We start from the raw sequence: 22036 nt of genomic DNA on the forward strand, positions 1-22036 counted from the left end.
TGCGCAGTTTCGCGCACGGTTGACGCCCGCGGATAATCTGCGTACTGCGCGCGGCACAACTTCATTTTTGTGTTTACACAGTGCGTGGTTCACAACGTGGAATTTGCATTGAAATTTTAACGCTAACACGTCAGAAATACCTAGCTGTATTTGACAATGACAACATACAATCACACATCAAAATCTTAGGACGTAAGTGATTTCCTCCTGAAGCTTTTCTCTCCGTGAAGATGTCTGATGCTTGGTAAGTTAGCTACCAGAGTATTTATTTAACTTGCCTGCAGCTATTTTGTACACTATGCAAATCTACAACGTTTAAAGATATTATCGGCTACATGTCCAAAAAAAAAAAAAAGACTAGAAAGATTGGTATAACAGCCAACTCCCCAAGCCATATTGTTTTGGTAAATTTTGGTTACTATGAACATTCCCACAGTCCTCATATAAACAAATCAGATAATGTAAATTTATAGGAGCTTATACCATCTGAATAAATATGAATGGAGCAGAAGAGGAAGTTAAACATCATCGTCAGTGAGTGTTTGTTTTCTCCTCAGCAGCTCCGAACCTGCCGGAGCCATCAGGGCCATTGACAAGCATTCAGTGCATCAAATCTGCTCAGGACAGGTGGTGCTGACTTTGGCCACTGCTGTTAAAGAGCTGGTGGAGAACAGCGTGGATGCAGGAGCCACCAACATTGGTAAGGAAGGACAGACACAACTGAAGTGTTTTCCTATAGAGGGTAAACATGATGTTGGGGTGTTCTATGAATGTTCAGTATCACATAATTACATGTTCCAGATGTCAAGCTGAAGGAGCATGGAGCAGAACTAGTGGAAGTGTCAGACAATGGCAAAGGAGTCGAAGAGGCCAACTTTGAAGGACTGAGTAAGTGTCAGCTTTGTCCATCTATTCTGTAAATCATGATCTACTCTGTCTTTTTGGTTAAGTGAAACCTCCTCTGTCTCACAGCTTTGAAGCATCACACATCAAAGCTGAGGGATTTTTCAGATCTCATCCACGTGGAAACATTTGGTTTCAGAGGTGAAGCTCTCAGCTCTTTATGTGCTCTGAGGTAAAACACTTCAACAGCCACAGAAATTCTTCACACAAACTAAAATTACATGTCACCTCATCTACTAAAGTAAATTCCCTCTGACCCCTGGCTCCAGTGACCTGAGTGTGGTGACATGCCATGAGTCCAGCCAGGTGGGCACCAAGCTGGTGTTTGACCACAAAGGTCACCTGGTTCAGCGGTCACCTCATCCCCGGCAGCAAGGCACCACAGTCAGCCTGCAGCAGCTCTTCTGCACCCTGCCTGTTCGACACAAGGAGTTTCAGCGCAATATAAAAAAGGTCAGTCATTAAAGGATCATTCTGATGTTTCTGCATGGTTATAGCCTGACTACAAATCATATAGCTGTAAGTCCTGATAGTTTTCCAAAGCATGCCAACGTTTGTCCAACATTGTAGGCAGTTGTTGATCTATTGTAATGACTTTAAACTTGCTTGAGATCAGTAAACTATAACAGTATATGTATAGTTAACACTTTTTGTCATAGTACCTTTTTACTGCATAGTAATGGAGGTGGTAAAAGGTGGTAATGGAGAGGTGATCCGTTCATTATCTGGTGCGAACACTGAATATTTCAGAGTCATTTGTATCATACTTTTCACAAAGCTCATGTTACCTTGTTGTTTTTCTTCTGGGTTTGTTTTTCTGACTATATATTGTAGGTTGTGAATGTTTATGAATGCAAAAATAGGGCAGCATAAAGCCTGGGATGTCCCAGCTTCCTGCCAACATGTGAACACACCACCTGAAAGACTTTTGTAATCCAAGCATCCAACATAACCTTAAGATCATGAAATGTTCAGTGTGATGGATCACTGGTAAAAATTACCAATATGATTGTTTCAAATTGTGTTTTGGGCCTATAAAATGCCTAAAATGAGATTTGAACTAATAAGAATGTTTAACCCAACATAAATAATTTAAGCAACTCTGATGTAAAGTTCTTCTTATATATTATGTTATGTTGTGACTTCTTTAGGACATAATATAACTTGTCCTTTATCACTCTGTATTTTCATATTGTTACTTCAAAGCCAGAGATTAATGGCTATCTAAAATACCCACACCATTCATCCTTAATGACAACTACCGAATTGTTTTGTTCTTTCAGGAGTTTACCAAAATGGTACATGTCCTGCAGTCCTACTGCATCGTCTCCACAGGAGTGCGTATTACCTGCTCTAATCAAACTGGACAGGGAAAGCGCAGCACAGTTCTTAGCACCAGCGGCAGCCAGAGTATGAGAGACAACATAGGAGCTATATTTGGACCAAAACAGGTTGGAACAGTGATTTTACTTTTTTCCTGACTACTGTTCATTTGGTGGATGGTGTCAAGATGTTACCTTGAACTATGTAAAATAACATTGCTTCTAGCTTGTTGGGTTTATCTAATTGGTATTTAAAGGATTCTATGAATTCATCTTATAATTCTTCAGTTAAAATAAAAAGGCTAATTGTTTTGTAAAGCTGTATTATTTGGTCTGCCATGTGTTTTATCTCTCCATGAGCTTTCCCCTCAGTTCATTTTCTGTTGTTTGTTCTGCAGCTACAAAGTCTTCTGCCTTTTCAGCAAGTGTCCCCTACAGAAAATGTTATAGAAGAATACGGACTCAAGGAGGAAGAACTACCCAAACAGCTTTTTTCGTGAGTGACACCATTACATGGAATTCCTCCATCTTCTCTGCAGACAAAGTAAAGCCACATTTTTTTTCACCAAAAACTCTTTCCTTTTGGCAGCATCACAGGGTTTGTGTCTCGAGGAGACCATGGTGTCGGGAGAAGCGCCACAGACAGACAGTTCTTTTTCATAAACAACCGACCATGTGATCCCCTTAAAGTAAGTGGATTAACTGGGGAATGTCAAGGTGAGGGTTCATGTTTCCAGCCTAATCTTTGTTTGTTCCCACCTTGCAGGTGACCAAACTTGTGAATGAAGTGTATCATATGTATAACAGACATCAGTATCCGTTTGTTGCCTTGAACATAGCTGTTGCTTCAGGTAGGAAAATTGCCATTAATCACAAGTGGTTATTTCTGAATCTGTTGAGTTTCATACTACACAAGTGTTTTTGGTTGTGTTATTTCAGAGTGTGTGGATGTAAACGTGACTCCAGACAAGCGGCAAATTTTCCTTCAGGAGGAGAAACTCTTGTTGGCTATTCTAAAGACCTCTCTCATCAGCATGTTTGAGTCTGGAGTCAATAAAATCAGCCTGAGCAACATGTCTATACCCAGCACCAGTAAGAACAAATCATTCTATTTAGCCAGCATAACAACAGTTAAGATATTTCACAAAGAGATGTTTAGGATTATCCAGTCATTTTAATTTGACTGTTTGATCTGTCTGTAGATACAAGGTCTACATCTGAGCTGTGTCAGGTTGTCCCGTCTAATGAGAACATGCCAGAACCCGGAGAGGACACGGAGGCAGTGATTCAGAGCCCGAAGTCGTCCCTAAACCTGGCTGGCCTAAAAGCTGCTTTTTCAAGCCATCACAGCTCTAATTCTGGTATCAGGTCTAACATGTCAAAACCTGCAAAGAGTGGCCCTGCTCAGAAGACACTTCAGTCCTTTTTTAAGGGTCCTGAAAAACCTCCTACCTGCAACCCACGTGTTAAATCTCCATTAAAACCCACAAGAGATTTAACTTCATGCTCACCAGTGGGAAAGTCTTTGCTAGATGGGTTCAGGTATGGCAGGGTGCCATGCAGCGATACAGACTCTGAGAAAAACGTTGCTCTGATCAGTTGTGACTCCATTACAGCACCAGATAGTCAATGTCCTGGTCCAGAGTTCAGCTCTCCTGAACTGGTGATTGACAGTGTAAAAAACGAAACATTCGAAGACACATCAGATAAAAGTCACACAGTTCCTGAAGACCCAGAATTGCAAGATGAACCATGCACTTCCACTGAGGACTACCCTGTGAGCCCAGATGCCAAGAGAGCTAGGAAAGACAGTCCGCATTTCCCCACAGAGAGCAAATCCACCACTGTTTCACACTGTTCAGAGGGATCCTCCTCCTCTTCCTCCTCCTCCTCCTCCTCCGTGGTGGTGGATGCTCCAGTCTGCTTACAGAGGAGGACGGTGCCTCTCCAGTTCTCTCTACAAGAGCTAACAGGGAAGATGAGGAGGTTGCAGGACGGGCAGAAACAAAGGGCCAATGAGGAGCTGCGCTACCGACGTTTCAGGGCCAAGATCAACCCTGGAGAAAACCAGAGTGCAGAGGAAGAGCTTAAGAAGGAGATCAGGTAGGATATTACCAGTGAATTTACTTTTTTAGTCCTTTTACTGTCAATCAGGTGGTGTACTTTACACTACTTTTGTCTGTTTTCCAAATCATATTGTGATATATTACAAAATCTTTTTATCTACCTTCCCTTATCCCTCATTTCTATGCTGGAAGATCAAATTCAGTTAATAAACCAAAAGCAAACATAGATTTTATGAACACAGTTTTCTAACTATTTTTTAAATTATTTTTTTGTTTGAATTATCTTCCTTTCATCCTGATAGTAAAGACATGTTCAAAGAGATGGAGATCATCGGTCAGTTTAACTTGGGCTTCATTATCACCAAATTGAACTCGGACGTCTTCATGATTGACCAGCATGCCACAGATGAGAAATACAACTTTGAGATGCTGCAGCAGCACACAGTGCTCCAAGGACAGAAACTCATCGTGTAAGAATCTAAGTCTGGATGCCTACATACATTTTTTACATTGTATTGTTTGAATTTTTTAGTGATTTTTCTTTCCTTTGTGTCTGCAGCCCTCAGAAACTCCAGCTCACTGTGGTCAGTGAGAACGTACTAATAGAGAACATTGAGATTTTCAGAAAGAATGGCTTTGAATTTCTGGTTGATGAGGATGGTATGAACTTTAAACCATCAAATACGAGTTATTAAATATGAGTTTATTGTGGATTTCAAGTTCAACACACCGATTTCCCAATTTGATGATTACAAATACTAACCCAACTTTTTTCGTTGTGACTGTAGCTCAGGTGATGGAAAGGGTAAAGCTGGTGTCTATGCCCACCAGTAAGAACTGGACATTTGGTCCTGCTGACATTGAGGAGCTGATTTTCATGTTGAGTGACAGCCCGGGAGTCATGTGCCGACCATCCCGCGTCAGGCAAATGTTCGCCTCCAGAGCTTGTCGGAAATCTGTGAGTCAATTTGGATGATACAGTCTATTTCAAGAATTCTGTGTGGAATAAAAGTCCACACAGAAAAGCATAAAAGCCAAATGAGGCTTCTTCAGATGTTTGGTATGAAGTTCGCTTCCTGACACAGCATCTGTTGTCTGCGCCTGTGTCCTTCCTCAGGTGATGATTGGCACTGCTCTGAGCACCAGCGAGATGAAGAAGCTCGTGGTTCACATGGGGGAGATCGAGCAGCCGTGGAACTGTCCTCACGGCAGGCCCACCATGAGACACCTGGCCAACCTGGACGTCATCTCTCAAGACTGACCAAGTCAAGGAAGAACCTGTCTGAGGATCTTACTTTACACTGATTTTATGTAACTGTGACTGTGAGTTCAGTCCAGTTTATCCTTGTGGATACTGTACATTTCTGTGGTTCAAATGTCTGACTGTGCAGTGTTTTTTTGTTATTATTGTTTCTTTGTCTGTTTAGATGTTTTCAGAACACTATAGTTTTTATATTGTAAGAGCTAATTATTGGGAGAAATAAACAATATGTAGAGCGTCATGTCCTGCCCATTTGTGAACTGTTTTTTAAACTGCAGGTAGAACTAGTTGTGTACGTGTCGCTTTTTGACTCAACAAGGTCGCCGTAGTTGAAAGCGTCCCTCGCCGTTGCCATGGAGATGATCCTAGTTTGTGCATGAGATTTTGAAACGGCGCAAAATGACTCAAAGAAAAGAGAAGAAAGCCTCGATGAAAAATGATAAACGTAACAACGAGGAAACTTGTGAAAACGCAGTGATGAAACAGGTGGCGAAAGAAAGAGGTAAAGAAGAGTTAAAGCTACATTCAGCGGATGTGGAACAAGACCAGGAGCAGCCCGAGGATGATGGCATTTATGAACTCCCTGCGCTTTTTAACTTAGTTGTACAGAGGTAAATCATCACTCATCACATTAAATACATAATTAATTTGGGAAAGGAGGTTGTGCTTCAACAATGAGATTCTCAATGGAGCACTAACCCAAAACCCAGTGAACATGTTCCAAAAAATATGAAAAGTAGGACATCTCAAATGTCCATGTCAAGGAGGAAAAAAATACTAATGTTTCTCTTGTTTATTTGGCTCACATTACAATGCGTTTCGGCACAGCCTTCTTCAGAAAGTTTGAAGTATACAGGCTATATCTATGTATACAGGCTCAATTCAGTAATATACACAAGGGTAGAGTTAATACACAGCTGGGAGTTGGACCCACTTATTTAGGAACCAATCACTTTTCTTATCACATAGTTCTAGTTAAATCTGATTTAAACCCAACTACATAAAATATGAAGGTTCACAAAACACTTTTTCTGGCCATCATTGATTCACTATTAAAACCATACACTAGATGGCAATAAAGGGGCATAGATTACAAAGAGTCTTAATTTAAAAAGCATTTTAAACTGAAGTCACCATTAAGTCCATATACTTGTGATTGGTCCCTGTATCTAGAATCATGGGATAATAAAAGTGATTGGTTCCTAAATAACTGGGTCCAACTCCCAGCTGTGTATTAACTCTGCCCTTGTGTATATTACTGAATTGAACCTGCTCTGAATTTGGAACACACTCACTAGATAATTAATTTGTAGGGAATGCACTCACATACTATTAAATCTTAAAACAAGTTATGAATTAATTTCCAAAGGAGCTGTGAGTGCTGAACTGGTTGTAGCTGAATTGTAAATGTTGGTGTCTCATTGACAGATATGAAGGTGAAACATCTGAAGGACAGCTTCATGGAGAAGGTGTTGCCTGCTTTGAGGGAGGCCACGTTTACAAGGTACAACAACACATTTTGTGCCTACTGGGAAAAACAGTTCATTTAATTATTAAATATTATACAGTAAATGCATACTTTACCAGCATTTTTTAGAAAATTTAGTAATTGTTCACTTACTTAAGTGTCAAATTTGCTGTTCAACCTAAAACTGATTTTAAAATATCTAAAATCACTGCATTTACTGCTTATTTAAATTGTGTTTATTCCATTGCAAATTATTTGAAAACTGCATAAAATTCTTGAAATTTCTTGAAAATGAAAAATGAAATGCAATCAAATTAAGTTGTCATGCTTTTGTGTAATACACAGACAGAAATAAATTTTGATATGGGCTAAAATGCATTCCTAAATACATTTTGAAAATGTACCAGAAACTAAAAATGTGTCTCAAATAAATTTTTAATTTCCATAAGCATAAATAAAACTATGTCACAAATCCACCGCTTTGTTTTTCTAAAGGGCCTGTTTTCCATGGGACTTATGGATGGACCTGGTGTCTTCACATGGGCAAGCGGGTTGAAATATGAGGTAGACTACATTAATAATAATACATATAACTGTAATGAACTTAAATTATATAGTGCTTTTCTTAAGCAGTTCACAAAATGCTTTAACCTATGTGCTCATAATGGGCACATCTGCACAAACACGTATATTTCTAAATAGTCTGTGCAGATACATGCATAAAATATAAAAATGAAACTGCGTAAAGTGATAGTATGATCAAAAAATATGCTCTGCAACATCTTGAAGTGTATTTAAATTTCTTATCCAACAGGGAGAATTTGTGTGCAACATGCCCCTGGGTCAGGGCACGTACACCTGGCCAGACGGCAGCTCTTACAAGGGGGAAGTGTACAACGGTGTACGACATGGGACTGGAACCTACAAATGTGCAAAAAATGGTGTTTCATACACAGGGCAGTGGCATCAGAGCAAGAGGCATGGAAAGGTATGATCCACCAATTTATATCTTGTATGGTCTTTTTTGAAGAAGAAGAATCTTGTTTTGTTCTGTAAGATTGGTCGTCTTTTTCTTAGGGTGCAGTGTATTACAACCAGGATAAGACTTCCTGGTACAGAGGAGATTGGGTGAAGAATAACAGAGAAGGATGGGGAGTGAGATGGTATGTATGTACGGAGTGCATTATATATATATTACCTGTTGCATTTGAACTTCTAGTGTAAAACATGAAGCCAAAGTGACACCTGTTCCCTCACAGCTACCCCTCTGGTAACATTTACTCTGGTGAGTGGAAGAACAACTTGAGAAATGGAGAGGGCACAATGAGGTGGGTGAAACTGGGACAGCAGTATGTTGGCCAATGGCAGGATGGAATCCAGGTACCAAAACACACCATTAAAGAAAATTCAGTAAATTACTTTTCCATGTGAGTTGAAAGCCCACTCTGGTTGCTAGGGCCTCATTGCAAGTTATCCTGTCTACTGTATCCCTCTCATATCACACATCTACATATCCAGCTGTTAATACTCAAAAAGAAAGTTTAAAACATGCATGAGATTTATCCAAAGAGCTTGTGCAGCAGAAGTGTCACCGTTTGTTCATTACCTCAAAGACCTTGTGGTAATTCCAGGACAAAACGAGGCTTTTTATACTCCTTAGAGCCAAAACTTGATTTATGTTTTTGTTGTGACTCACATAAGCTTTCTTCTGTGGCAGCATGGACGAGGCACACAGGTCTGGATCTTGAGGCGAATGGATAGATCCCAGTATTGCCAGAGCAATCAGTACATGGGGGATTTTGTTCAGGGTCAGAGGCACGGAAAGGGAAGCTTTTACTACGCTGGTGGAGCAATCTACGAAGGAGAATGGAAGAACAATAAGAAACATGGGCAGGTTAGTTGAATTAATATGTACAGCATTTCAAACTCAGTGCAAAGCTCAAAGCATAAACGTTTTGCATCAGAATTACAGGCTTAAATTCAGCAACACACCTTTAGTCATTTATGTTTAATTCAAGATATGAATTAACACACATATGTTATTAAAAGACTTTCTCTCTAAAGTTAATACTCTACATGTGTCGTAGGGAAAATTCACCTTCAAGGATGGGCGTGTTTTTGAAGGAGAGTTTGTGGATGATCAGATGATGACACCCAACTTGAGTGGAAACAGACCTCCCACTCCGCATGGTAAACACCTAGGGTGAATCAGAGGAATGTGGGACAATTTCTGCAATTGGCACTTCAGCAATATATTTTAATATGAAGCCAATACATTAAGGTATCTCTGCACCCAATACCATTTTGAAGTTCCAAAGGTGTTTTCTAATCATATCAGAAAAGAGAATGCAGATATTACACGTAGAGAAGAAATAGCAAATATAAAAGTGTTCCTTGTGCCAAATTGTCCCACATTATGTGCATTTCCTAGTGTGGGACAGTTCAGGCTGAAATCTGGGATGATCATTGGGAGGCTGAAAGGTCTAAATCACCTTAATTCATACATAAACAAATTCTCTGTTCAGTAACACTCAAGGCAAAGTGCATGCCCACGTTTGGTCATTTCAGTAATTGCAATGTTTTTGCTGTTACAGATAGTACAGTAATGTATTATGTATTAATATTAGCAATAATATAATTCGCAACCTGCCTAAAAATAAGTTAAATTAAGCATTACAAGACTAAGACCCCTGAATAACTATCGGTATTACACATTTAAAGTACTTAAATGCATATTTCACCAATTTAACAACATATATGACTGTCCCACATTAGTAAAACCATGCTGTCCCTCATTTCAAACCACATTTTCTAAAGTGGGACAATAAAAAATTAACTGAATTAAAAAATATGAAACATGTTTTCACTATATTATAGCATATTTTGAGGCATGAATATGTCATAAACAATCTGATAACAGTTGGCAACATTGCTTCATTTATGACAAATTCATATCCTTAACATTAAATTACTGAAAATCCTTTGTTACTGACCTTGACTGGACTTCACAACAAGTACTTGGAACTGGTACTGTTGGAAGATTGCCCGGCCCCAATAAATGGCATCACATGGTTGAAGTCATGTGATTTCTATTACATGACACTCCAGGTTTAATTTGGCAGCAGTCCTAATCGTGAGTATTTGGTAGAAAAAGAGATAGATGCATTTGAGCTTAGGTGTCCCACATTTGGAAGTGTCCCACATTACACTAATTCACACTACTGCAATAATAAAAACTGTCATAATCAATGATGTTACAGTCTCAAATCCTTTCTTTACATTTCTGTATCCTGTCACAGGTGCATTTCCCATGTCAGGTGAGGATCCGTCCATACTAGGACCAGACATGAGTGTGAACATTGAATGTCTTCTGGAGAAAATCCCTGAGAGAAAATGTGACACTGAGCGCAAACAGGTCAGGTCCCAGTTTGCCGCAGACTTGTCATATGTTCTTTTCCCCAATGTCCTTATTTTCACCTCTTGTTCCTGACCTGACACTCTGGTTCATGTGTAACAGGTGGAGTTTGTGATGCTGACACACAACAAAGAGCTGAAGTCTATCTATAGTTTCTACAGCAGACTTGGCCACACTCAGTTGCCGGATAACACCTTCCTGCTGTCCCGCATGCAGCTCTGGCGCCTGCTCAAAGACTGCAATATCCACCATCATGGCATCACTCTGACACAGCTAGACCTTTATATCAGAGGTGAGAGGGACAACCAGATTGACAGCTTCATATTGACAGTATTTTCTGAATGCTTAATGCTTTTACTCTCTGTGTCTCAGAGGATGCCACCTCAGCAGAGATTCACTCTCCCTTCACTCCCATGCTGCTTTGTAGGCTCCTCAGCTGCCTAGTGGTCGTAGCCTACCACATCTACCATAAAGACATGGTGTAAGGAAGAAAAACCCTAATCTAATAGATCATCACTAGTGGATGAAAATCTTGTATCACTGTAATACTTGAATTTTAAACTTTATCCACTTGGGTTTTGAAAAGATTTTAACAGCTTCGAAAGTCATAGAAATTACTCCAACAAAGCAAGGTTTTTACTTTTGCAGCGAAGAATAATGCAGTGACACAATGTGAATATGAAATATTAATTCTCAGAAACCTGGAAAACTGCCATATCTCCTCTTGTTACAGGTTACAAAAATACCTTCTGGCTGCCTGCTTTTCCAAACTGCTGACAGATGACATCCTGCCTAATGCTAAGATTGTAAAAGGTACTAACAATATAATAGTGTTGCTGCATGTACATACACACCTGTATTAGATAACAGAACAACCTGCACGCTGATTTATTACAGCATTAGAAGATTAAAAAGGGGAAATTAGGAAGCTCTCGGATAGCAAAACCAGTTGGGATTTAATGCAAAATAGTGTTCAAAAGCAGCAAAAACAACAAAGAATCCAACAGGCTGTTATGATTTTGCTGGTTCCTCTCTCATCTAGTGTGTTTGTATGATTTGTCTAAACTTACATCTGCAGAAACTGATGGTTTCGGTGCTGATTAACTATAGCTGTGTTGATCCAGGCTTCCTGTTTAAGTGGCCAGAGTGCAGTACAGCGGTGTCTGTAAAGTACTTGAAGAAGTGCTGGGAAATCTATCAGGCTTACTGCAGGGTCAACGCAGCCCCCAGAGACGACTACACCATGACCTGCCGACACCTGCTGTGGATGTTCAAAGTACAACAGACTATGATGTGATGACATACTGTAAATTGGAAACATGAATATCTGTTCTTGTTCATGTTTCCCAGTTAACATAAGTAATAAGTACACTTTTTGTTGCTTATTCTTACAACAAAACCAGAAAAGTTTAAATGATTTTGAATTAAATCTACATCAAATAGTTGGAAAAACACAACAAACTATTGCCAACATTTAGTTAAGCTTATAACTATTGATTAGTTTATTGTACACCCTGCCAGGAGCTCCATCTTTTAGACAGCAAGCTGACTACAGCGAGGTTATTAGAGGTCATCACTGCAGAGAGCCATGACCCCAGCAACCCATCCTCCTGCCTGGATCTAGAGGTCTGCCTACAGTGTTACATCAGATAATTCATTCAATTAATTTCTTTCATCAGTCATCCACTAACTTACTTGTCCTCGTCTTTGTGCTGCAGATCACATTCCTGGAGTTTTTTGAAGCTCTTCTTGGCTGTGCTGAGGTGAAGTGTCAGCAGGTTTCCGAAGGCCTGGAGGAGAGTCTGTCCCCATCCAGCGCTGAGGCCGAGGCCACAAGGAATTCCCAAAAAGAGGAGGCCAGCGAGAAAACCCTGCTGACTGCAAACAGCCCTCCCCAGATGGTCAGATCCTTTCTCAAGCCTCATGACTTCTGAGCCCTGTACCCACCGTGTGCTAGGAGTGCAGTTATTTCAGCTAATCACCTGTAAAGATTACATACTGTGATTCATTGATGTTTGTTTATGTGTACAGAAATACATTAATTATTAGGTAAAACTGCCAGTTCTGCAAAGAAAAACTGACTTTTTACAGATTTCCTCTGTACAGATGGCAGCTCCAGTGAGTTCCCTCATCTCTCCTGAAGTCTCCAGCCCCAAGTCAGTAGAGGTTAGTAACAAGCAATGTAGCAAATGTAAGTACATGTTCATGTTGAACCAAAATGTATATTTTATCTCCCATTTAGAAAGTATTGTTCCTAGTATCAGATTGTTGAGAGTTGCAGAAATTCTCTAATATGATTACAATATAGTGCTTTTTTATCATCTAAGTATCCAATATTAGCATCACTATTGTTCCATCCTTGCTATTCATATAAATGAAACATGCTAGGAGCTTTGTAACATGACTTTACTGGATTCTTTAATAACGTATAACTGTTTACATCTTGTCATAGGCAGGGAGATCCAGTAACACACCAGAGTTATCTACTGCTCAAGATGTGGAGAGTCAACAAGACACAAGACATCAAAAATCTCAGTCTGCAGGTTTGTTTTGTTGGTATTAGCTTCCTGATTCTCTCTCTAATTAAAGTGCATATTAAATTAATTGTATTGGATACAGAGAAATGTAACTTGTAGTCATGCATACTGAATAGGCACTTACAAATAGATTTTATGATGTGAAAGTTGTGAATGCATGTTTCATCAAGTAGTATTACATTAAATCTTTAACCCAGTAAAATTGTGTAAAAAAAAAAGTGGATATATTATTTGAAATCACGTTTGGCCAGAAAACCAGAGAGGTGAAAAACAATCTTCCCACTAACACCATAATGTACTAGATAATATTTATTTCAATATGCATCATATTCTCATATTTATCTTATTTCTACCAGAACACACAGGTGAAAGACAGGTCATACAAACCAGAGGTATGGAGGCCAAAGGCCGCCAAATGGAGCTTTGGATCCAGAAGATCCATCAGTTCTTCATCCACTTTTTCTTCCCCGCGTTTGACCATCACCAGTTAGCAACCAGCAACATGAAGGAAGAGGAGCTCCGCCAGGAGGCCCAGAGACGCATTGCTCTGGATAAGGCCCAACAAAGAGCCAGGTAGTCCACTTGTAGCCATTTCCAGCCAAGATGTATTTATATTGTATTTCAAGAGTCAATTGACAGCATCATGAAATCAGTGGCTGAGTCAGTTTATATGGACTGTATCTTCATTCTTAATATTTAACTAGTTTTGTTCCCTCCAAATGAGAATCTTTATGGGAAAAAAATGAAAGTCAGCATTTCTTTGCTCTGTGTTGCTGTCTAGAAATAGCCTGGAGTGGAAAATATTACATTTCATTCTGTTGCAGAGGTTGAACACAAGCTTGACAGTGACACACCAATCCTTTTCTGTGACTGCACAAACATAGCCACTACCAGATTGGTAACAGATTTATGTATTATTATTTAAATTTTGTATTGAGGGTTCAAGACATAATCGCCATCAGAGGGCACAAACTTTCTCTTAAAGTAGCTTTCATTCCAATTTTATCTCTGCTTCCAGGATATGAACCGTCTCCAACCAAAGGCCCAAATCCTTTACTGATCCTTTTTTCCATTGTTTTGCCATAAACATGTTCAGTGATATACTGTCTGTTGTGTTACAGGTTAAAGGTGCATTGGGAAGATGATAAAGATGCATTCGAGGAGGCAATAGAGAAACCTTGATGAAGCCAGTTGTTCTGTAGATGAACTGTCCACACGCTCCAAAAAGAAGGAAAATGTGCAGAGCTTTCAACTGCAGTCAGAAATAAAAGCACAAATGCAGCCTTTTATCTGTGCATGGATGTAAATGAAGACTCAACATTTCCTGGTTGTGACTAGGACTTTTAATCAGAAATTCTTGTGAGACAAAACTTTTTTTTTTTTTTTCCCAGTAATTAAAAATAAATGTCAGAATCACCCAGATATATCTTTTTTTGCAAAGGGAGTAACAAAAGCAGTCAATACATGACAAAACAACACATTTAAAAGAAATCTCTTTGCTACACATTAAGAGGGAGGGGTGAAGACCATGAGGTCACTTGGACAGACAGACTGGCGTATCCGGTCCTTCAGGTCCGGGGTGAAGAGAAACAGGGCAGACTCTGCTGTCTGGGCCTAAAGAAAAATACAATAAGAATGTTCAGCAATGACAAGTCTGCAATAAAGAAATCAACAAGTAAAAAGCCTAGTAATTTGTTCAATGTGGATTTAAAAGTCAACATTTGGTAGTGAAGAAATGAAAAAAAAAAGGGAAAAACTTGAACCTGTGGTGACTGAGGAGTTAACACTGAAGACACTGCTGGTAGTGCTGTGGTGACAGTGAGAGAGCGAGCATAACCTTGAGTAAAGACAGCAAAGTGTGCAATTTATAACACCAGTTTAAAATAAACATAAACCAGAAGCATGCTCAGTGTGGTTATTCCCATAAAACAGGCAATCACAACATTTTCTCTAAAAGTTGCAATGTGCAGGTCTGATATTTGAGGCTTGACAATTTATTAAAGATTTATAATGAAAACTACTACTACTCAAATTCAATATAAATTCTAGTTTTCTAGTCAAATCTCAATATAGAAATCCAGCCTGCTGCTGCTTTAACATCAATTAGTGTTGTTAAGATGCAAAACCCAGGTGTACACAGTGTGTGTGCATGCACAGGACCTAAGGGCATCAATCATACCTGCTTCTTCCTGAGTTAGCAGATCCTCATATTGACCCCTGGGGCTCTCCATCTCCACATCCACTGCCATGGGTGATGGCGCATCTACGGTGACTGCCTCCCTTGGTGACAGGCTACATCTCTGTGAAGTCTGCAAGTAACGCTCAAAGTCAAATCCTGGAGTTTCCTGGAAACACAAGAGAATAACTTGTTTACTGAAGAGCTGGAGAAAACAATCACAGCTTTAAATGGAAACATATGAGGCTGATTTCTTAAATACAGAAACAGAACATGAGTGAGGCCAAAAAGATTGTTTACCGTAAGGACTGCGCTTTCTGGTGTGTGACACATGGACTCTTGAGACTCCACAGCAGGAGAGGAGATCACAGTGGGGGAGGACAGGGGAGGTTGGCAGGGTGACAGTGTGAAGCTCAGAGCTGATGAGGGCTCAGGAGTCTTGCTGACTGGAGGAGGTGATTTGCATGGAGAGAGAGAAAGTCTTGGGGAGAGCGGGATGTCGACATTAACAGCCTCAGCTGGTTCGTCTTGCTCCTGGATGACACAAATGGATGGAAGCGAACGCACAGGTATGGGTGTGTCCGATTCAGGAACCGGAGAGGTGTTGTCCTGCATGGAGACTGCAGGGTTTCCCTCGGGTTGGGTGTTGTCTGAAGGCACCTCCTTGACAGGTGAGAAGCAAAGAGAGACATTTACAGTGTCGTTTCTGCTCTGGGGTGGCTGAGGAGTGCCATGCTGAGACTTTGGTGCTTGTCCGGGTGTTTGGTCAAGGGTGAGACGGAGGTGGGCGGGAGTCTGGACCGGCTGGGCGGGAGACGCGTGGTTCTGAACGGGGGTCTGAGCCAGTGCAAGGGATCGTCGAGTGACTCTTCTAGGGGAGAGATAGCTGGAGCAGGGAGAGGCCTGAGGCAGCACAGCAGCACTCAGACGGCTGGATCTCCTCATGGAACCTGCAGACAACAATATACAACATAGATGTTACACCAAATCCTGTAACTCAAGCATCACAGAAGACTTGGTCGTTTGTGTAGTGAACGTCCACTCACCTGATGGTTTGGCTGGGCTCTCAACCTGGAAGAAGCCTCCATCAAAGACCACAGTGTCCGTCTTTTGAGCCTCTGCTTGGGGTTGTGGTTCCTCAGGTTGGGGGGTAGCAGCAGCCTTTGCAGCTTTCTCTGCCTCGGCTGCCTGCTGTTTGGCTTTCATGGCTGCTTTCACGGCAGCTAGGCGAGACTTGGCTGCTGCTTTGGTTCCTGTTGGCTTGGCGGGTGCAGGAGCAGCTGCAGGTCTCTGTCAAAAGTGGCCCAAGATGTGTAAGCTTGTGTTGCACTTTTTGTCCCTAAATATGTTGGACAAACCTTTTTTTTTTTTTTTTTTTAAAAAAAACAAGAAAGTCGCAGTTCTTTGCACCCACCTTGACTACTTTCCTCTGTCTTGGTGGGGGCTTGTGCTCCTCCACCCAGCCTCGGGCCTCTGCTTCTTTGAGGGCGTCAAACTTCTTCTTGACATCCTCTACCTGAAAGAAGACAGGAAGTACAAAATGCTAATTTTAAGCCAAACGATACCAGTCATCCTTTTATGTGTTTTGTGTTTCATGTTCGAGACACCTGTCCCTCTCCTGTGAGGTGCTCACCTGGTAATAAACCATGTCCCAGAATCCTTGCAGGTCAGTGCAGGTGGTGATCTTCTCCCCTCGGCCAAACTCGCAGTCATCCACCAGACCGCTGAACTGGTTAAAACGCTCTTTCATCAGCAGCCTCGCCTGGCCAACCGCTGTGCGCATACGGTCTCTCACTGAACACATACACACATAAAAGGTCAGACAGATGTCAAATTACAATTGTTCAGATGGGGACTTATGTCATTTTCACAATTAGGAACACCACTGTCTCCAGCTAAAAACTACAGTCACTAGTAAAAAGCACTCACTTTCTTCTGGGATGGACTCATCTTCCACTTTAGACTCCCACTGAGCACACAGAGACATCAGTCTGTCTGTCTCACTGGCAATTTCCGATCTGGACAACACACAGAAATTAGATATAAATTAATTAAAATTAATATTCAATAATACATACATTTCAAATACATGTCGCAGCCATATTTTAGGAGAAATAAGTCTGTTAGTAACAGCAAATTTATCAACATTTTTTATAAAGGATTGGTATATATACGGCATAATTCATTTATCAAGAAAAACGACCTGATACTTTCAGCTTTTTGACTGCTTGTCAGACAATAAATAAATAAAATTTAAAAAAATGAACCGAACGATAAATGACTGGTACATCACCTGAAGTACGGCACATCGTGCTTTGATTCCAGGGGGCTGCCTGGAGTCGTAGGGGCCACTGTGGGAGATGGGCGAGGAGGAGAGCGGTGGGGGGATTTAGGGGGAGAAGGCTCACTTGGCTCAGCCTGAGGCTCAATGTTGAACTTGGGGACCGGGGGAAGATTGAAGCTGGAGCTGTGCAGGAGGAGTCACAACATGGCAATTAGATAAAAAGAAAACAAACATCAGCTGACCCAAGTCTTAATCTTGCAAATTTTCTAAGAGGCTCTAAAGGCAAAAATGTTGAAGTCTTTATCTTTTAATATTTTCCTTGCTTCACTCAAGCCTCTTTTGGTGAAGCTTAACTTAGCCAATTGGATTATTTCTGCCTCCTTGAAAGGCTGGTAAAACAAAAACTCTGCTTCAATATGATACCAGAAATACTGCATTTACCAAGGTTTGATAATTTCAAATATTTTCAAACAATATTAAAAGCTTTCTAGAATTTTAATAATCTTTAAATAAACAGAAGAGAAGAAAAACAGACAGACCTTGGTGTAAGAAAGGCGTCTGCCGAGCGAGGAGTGAGAGGCTCGAACTTGAACAAGCCGGCAGGAGCTTGGAAGACAAAACCTTTGGGAGCAAATGAGGTCAAAGAGGACGAATCCTCAACAGAATCCACAGCAGGGACAGCATCAGCTGGAGCTTGGTCCACCACCATGTCTACCTCCTCAGAACAGGGCGTCGGGCTGGGAGGTTTTTCTTCTTCCTCCTGCATCTCAGGCTCCTACACAGACACAGCAAACTGATTCATCAAGTCACAGGTAAAAAAACAAAGTAGTCAGTTTTGAAGAGGCTGTATGTGACACAGAAATGCTCACCTTGGGTTCAGCAGGATGGACAACGTCGACAGCTGCTGTATATTAAAAGGACAGATATACAAAAACGATGTAAGAAATCAAAACAATTGTACATGCTCACATGGAGAAAAGTAAAACTGGTGAACAATTTCTGGGTTAATGTTGGTTGACATTTAACAATACCTTTACAGTTCCTTCCTCTGCCAGAAGGTGGGGCCGTAAGGTTGACAATAGCTCTGCTCCTTGTGGTTCTTACATCTGAGGGACGGGGAAGACATTAAACAATATTAAAGAGTGGTTTGCTAGAATATTATAGTATTTCTCTGCTTGCTTTGGTGCATATACCTCTAGTGGTCTTACATGCTCTCAAACACTGCTTAAACTTTTGCTTTGGATCAGCATGTACCTGTAGACTTGTCCTTAGGGTTGTCTTTCACCACAGGAACTGCTGTAACAGGAGGCCTGTTGACTGATCTGGTCGACGCAGCTCGTACGACAGGCTCCACTAAGATGCAAATAAGGAAACACAATAAGGAGGATTAAACATGATAGCTGGTCTCAAGGTCTAGTTATGTTCAAGGATTTTTCTTCTTACTAGTTACCTGCACAGACTTTAGTCTTGGTCACAGGTGGTGGTTGTGCAGGCTTGACCGAAGTGACCCGGCTCCTGGTTGATGGAGGAGCTGTATGTATGTAGGAAAATCGGTGAGGTCAGATCTAAAAAACACACTAAGCTGGAGTAGAAGCTTCATTTAAAATAAAAGGACATGCAATTACTTTACCTTTCTTTGCTGCAGTGTTTGGGTCCTGTGTCTTCAGAGGCTGTAGAGATTTTGAAAAAAGAAAGGTGATGCAACAAAGTTACTATTAGTTTTTAGTGGAATTTTTGAGAAAAGATATTCAAGATTTTAGAGAAAGTAGCACCTTCTGCACTTGCTGCTGCTGCGTTTTCATTGAACGGGTTACTCTGGTGCTCTGCGATGGAGCTGTGTTTACTTTTGTCTTAAAGAGAAGCAAAAATTACATGTTGATCATTGGAGTCATTTATCATTACAAGTGCACCCAGCCACAAAGATATCTCACTCTTACAACTCATATAATCAAAGAAACAAAAACAGGATAGTAGAGGTATAATTTACAGGCCAAGGTTTCTGCAGGCTTCATCAAATTAAATTTAAGACTTTTTAAGACATTTTAATACCACAGAGAATGAAATTTAATACCTGTTTCATGGTCAAAGTATGAAAGATATTAATAAAAATAATTGGCGATGATAAGATACTACAATTAACGACCAAGTGCAATGGGAAATAAATGTCAATTTAATTAAATTTATCAATCATTCCCAATAATATAACTAATTAATCATGACCCTGACGTGGATAAGCAGCAGAAAAAGAATGGATGGATTAACCAATTAAAAATGATTAATATGAATTAATGAATAATTTATTTAAGGTCTGGAATGACACTATTGGGAATTTTCTAGCAAGTTTTGCAAAACTTGCTTTAAAAAAAAACATTTTTACAACATTAGCACCTACGGAAGGCTAGAAAAAATATTTAAGACCATAATGATTAAATTTAAGACTTTTAAATACCTTCTAAGTCCTTTTTTGAGGAAACCTAAATCAATGCTTTTTAAGACTTTTCAAGACCTGCAGATACCCTGATAGACACCTTTACAGTAAATAGTGTGAACTAGTCTGTTGACAATTCCTCGCTCACCTCCTTAGCTCTGGTTGATGCAGCTGGGACAATGGTCTGGGTGTCCTTTGGATGAAACAGGCCAGTCTTAAATACCCCTTTACGCCCCTTTTCTCTCATTTCCTTCTCCTTCTCAAGAGCCTTACGCTCTTTCCAGCGCTCAAGCTGCTTCAGCCTCTCTTCTGCAGCCTGGCCTGTGAAGAAACAGGTGCGGGATAAGGAAGAAACATGTTAGCTAGAATGATGGGCACAAATAAAGGTAGATTTACTTGGTGATCAGTGGTCACAGAATGCTTTTCTGAAGAAATGGCTCTAAGGTGTCTCTGTGCACTAGCTATTGTGTCTTGTCAAAGTATTCAAGAGAAATGTATAATGAAGACGTGCTGGAAAATAAAACTTTACTTTTAACAGGCTTTGCATTGTTGAGTGTTTTCTCCTGAATTATCGACATGTTGGCCACTGTGATGGAGGCATCCAGGGAAGAGACATCCATCTCTGGGAGCTTGTCCAGCTGCCTGCGTGTGTTCACAGCCCGTTCTCGGTTCTCCTTCTGGGACTGAGACCTTCTGCGGGACATTTTCACCCTCAGCATCGACACACTGGTGTCCCGCTGGCGCAGGTGGGAAAACCGAGACTCCATGTTTAGGTATCTGGAGCAATAGCTGTGAAGAGGAAAAGATGATGTATTATAGGCATATGACAGTTATTACAGGCATTGAGGTACATTTATAGATGTGCTTGTAGTTATGACAACTGTTACAAAAACTAGAAACTAGTGTGAAATTAAAATCTGAAGTTGATAAGGAAAACAATTTTGTGCATCTGTTTTGTGCTGTAATCAGCTATAACAACTCAACTGTTACCTGATGAGGTTTTAACTGATTATTGTTGTCATTAAGGCAACAAATGTCATAATGCTGATGGCAAATGTCCATCACAAATAGCAGGCCCCTCTCAAAAAATAACATGGATACATGACAAACATCATCAAATGTCTAAACTATGCACGACGACGTTTTTCCCAGTTTAACGATAATTACAGGACATTCTGTGTTTTTGAAATGTGAATAAATGATCTTTTTTTTGTCCTGGAAGATTTGTAACTTATCTAACAGTTTCTGCAGTAATGCAAAGAGTTAAAGTCCAAAAGTCAACTAACGTTACGGTTAACAAACTTCAGTGAAATGAAGGACGTACAGGGGCAATAATGGGCCTGAATCACCACACGTTGTAACCTGCTGTATTTATGTTGAAACACTTTCTCTGTGTACAACATAATTAGCTTATTTAAGTTGTCCGAAGTCTAACGTTAAGTCACGCTAACTTATGTCAATCAAGGCCAAAATAGTAACAATTTTACTTCAACCACTGACCATAACTAACTTTAACAATAAAGACCATAAAATTCGTAATAAGTCGAATTAGTGCTAAAAGTAATAACTAAGTTAGCTGAAGTAATTCAACTAAAGCAAGGTTAGTTGTGTATCTCAACAGGAGCCACGACACAAGCTAGCGTCAACTGTTAAGTTAGCAACCAAAGCTGTGAACCAAACTAGCTGTTTAGATAATATATGATTACACATCCACTTTACCTTGCTGTTTCCAAAAAAAGCACGTATAAAAACAATTTTTGCTCCTGAGCGGCCAATAAAAAAACTTAAAATGTCCGCACAACGGACGGACTCAGTCCTGCTGCCTTAAAAACACAACAATCATGGCGGGTGAGTTTTTGAAATTCGTAAAGTGACGCTGATTGGCTGGAATTCAGACAAGAACGGAGAGTTCTGATTGGTTGTTTTTCTTCAGACCTTTTTTTATGTCAACAACTGTAATTGGTCTGAAACACGAAGTGTAAATTTAACGATTTATAACTACTCAACTTTGAACTGATTTAGTTTTTTGTCTTGTCATGATTTTCAGTCCTCATATAATATCAATACATGCACTTTTCTTAATATGTATGTCAGTAAATGTGTATCTTCTGCTTCACATAACAAGGTTAGGCTAATTAGTGTCAGTCTCTCTCTATTATAATGAATTTGTACTGTT

The 22036-nt window shown here is 40.2% G+C and overlaps 3 protein-coding genes across 7 annotated transcripts; 2 read left to right on the forward strand and 1 right to left on the reverse strand.

The window, feature by feature from the left end:
- Window positions 1-39: 39 nt before the first annotated feature.
- pms2 (PMS1 homolog 2, mismatch repair system component) lies at window positions 40-5793 on the forward strand. 2 transcript variants are annotated; one of them, XM_042397504.1, is made up of 15 exons: window positions 40-244; window positions 558-700; window positions 802-888; window positions 973-1075; window positions 1173-1356; window positions 2187-2354; window positions 2624-2721; window positions 2815-2914; window positions 2992-3076; window positions 3165-3317; window positions 3428-4328; window positions 4594-4761; window positions 4851-4951; window positions 5080-5249; window positions 5409-5793. In XM_042397504.1, exons 1-15 carry the CDS (start codon window positions 231-233, stop codon window positions 5550-5552), a joined length of 2619 nt encoding a protein of 872 aa, XP_042253438.1. In that variant the 5' UTR covers window positions 40-230; the 3' UTR covers window positions 5553-5793. The 2 variants fall into 2 exon arrangements, with proteins under 2 accessions (XP_042253438.1, XP_042253440.1); XM_042397506.1 differs by having other exon boundaries at window positions 41-244; window positions 561-700.
- Window positions 5794-5880: 87 nt separating this feature from the next.
- Window positions 5881-14261, forward strand: rsph10b (radial spoke head 10 homolog B). Of its 2 annotated transcripts, none has more exons than XM_042397507.1 (19): window positions 5881-6163; window positions 6981-7056; window positions 7516-7584; window positions 7835-8008; window positions 8098-8183; window positions 8280-8400; window positions 8738-8914; window positions 9108-9210; window positions 10320-10435; window positions 10538-10727; window positions 10808-10916; window positions 11169-11248; window positions 11560-11711; window positions 11957-12061; window positions 12154-12336; window positions 12527-12601; window positions 12888-12978; window positions 13329-13545; window positions 14094-14261. In XM_042397507.1, exons 1-19 carry the CDS (start codon window positions 5952-5954, stop codon window positions 14152-14154), a joined length of 2397 nt encoding a protein of 798 aa, XP_042253441.1. In that variant the 5' UTR covers window positions 5881-5951; the 3' UTR covers window positions 14155-14261. The 2 variants fall into 2 exon arrangements, with proteins under 2 accessions (XP_042253441.1, XP_042253442.1); XM_042397508.1 differs by having other exon boundaries at window positions 12542-12601.
- Window positions 14262-14292: 31 nt separating this feature from the next.
- On the reverse strand, window positions 14293-21688 carry dlgap5 (discs, large (Drosophila) homolog-associated protein 5). 3 transcript variants are annotated; one of them, XM_042397502.1, is made up of 19 exons: window positions 21580-21688; window positions 20390-20649; window positions 20009-20181; window positions 19205-19282; window positions 19063-19102; window positions 18883-18963; window positions 18687-18785; window positions 18464-18538; window positions 18302-18336; window positions 17972-18207; window positions 17442-17615; window positions 17078-17166; window positions 16782-16942; window positions 16563-16664; window positions 16195-16438; window positions 15449-16098; window positions 15152-15317; window positions 14736-14779; window positions 14293-14586 (listed from the first exon to the last, which is right to left on the reverse strand). In XM_042397502.1, exons 2-19 carry the CDS (start codon window positions 20625-20627, stop codon window positions 14479-14481), a joined length of 2793 nt encoding a protein of 930 aa, XP_042253436.1. In that variant the 5' UTR covers window positions 20628-20649; window positions 21580-21688; the 3' UTR covers window positions 14293-14478. The 3 variants fall into 3 exon arrangements, with proteins under 3 accessions (XP_042253436.1, XP_042253435.1, XP_042253437.1); XM_042397501.1 differs by having other exon boundaries at window positions 14736-14809; XM_042397503.1 differs by lacking the exon at window positions 14736-14779.
- Window positions 21689-22036: the final 348 nt, after the last annotated feature.

This window comes from Thunnus maccoyii, chromosome 20 (genome assembly GCF_910596095.1).
Source record: "Thunnus maccoyii chromosome 20, fThuMac1.1, whole genome shotgun sequence".
In the NCBI taxonomy this organism is placed as follows: domain Eukaryota; kingdom Metazoa; phylum Chordata; class Actinopteri; order Scombriformes; family Scombridae; genus Thunnus; species Thunnus maccoyii.

Excerpts from the sequence above, each read along its gene's own strand:
- pms2 (XM_042397504.1), top strand. Across the intron at positions 2,722-2,814 it reads CTACCCAAACAGCTTTTTTC|CATCACAGGGTTTGTGTCTC; the intron begins GTGAGTGACACC and ends TCCTTTTGGCAG. Across the intron at positions 4,952-5,079 it reads ATTTCTGGTTGATGAGGATG|CTCAGGTGATGGAAAGGGTA; the intron begins GTATGAACTTTA and ends TTGTGACTGTAG.
- rsph10b (XM_042397507.1), top strand. The coding sequence starts at position 5,952 with ATGACTCAAAGAAAAGAGAAGAAAGCCTCGATGAAAAATGATAAACGT. Across the intron at positions 8,915-9,107 it reads ACAATAAGAAACATGGGCAG|GGAAAATTCACCTTCAAGGA; the intron begins GTTAGTTGAATT and ends CATGTGTCGTAG. Across the intron at positions 13,546-14,093 it reads AAGGCCCAACAAAGAGCCAG|GTTAAAGGTGCATTGGGAAG; the intron begins GTAGTCCACTTG and ends GTTGTGTTACAG.
- dlgap5 (XM_042397501.1), bottom strand. The coding sequence starts at position 20,627 with ATGGAGTCTCGGTTTTCCCACCTGCGCCAGCGGGACACCAGTGTGTCG. Across the intron at positions 18,208-18,301 it reads TCCATCCTGCTGAACCCAAG|GAGCCTGAGATGCAGGAGGA; the intron begins GTGAGCATTTCT and ends GTGTCTGTGTAG. Across the intron at positions 16,439-16,562 it reads GACAGAGGAAAGTAGTCAAG|AGACCTGCAGCTGCTCCTGC; the intron begins GTGGGTGCAAAG and ends CACTTTTGACAG.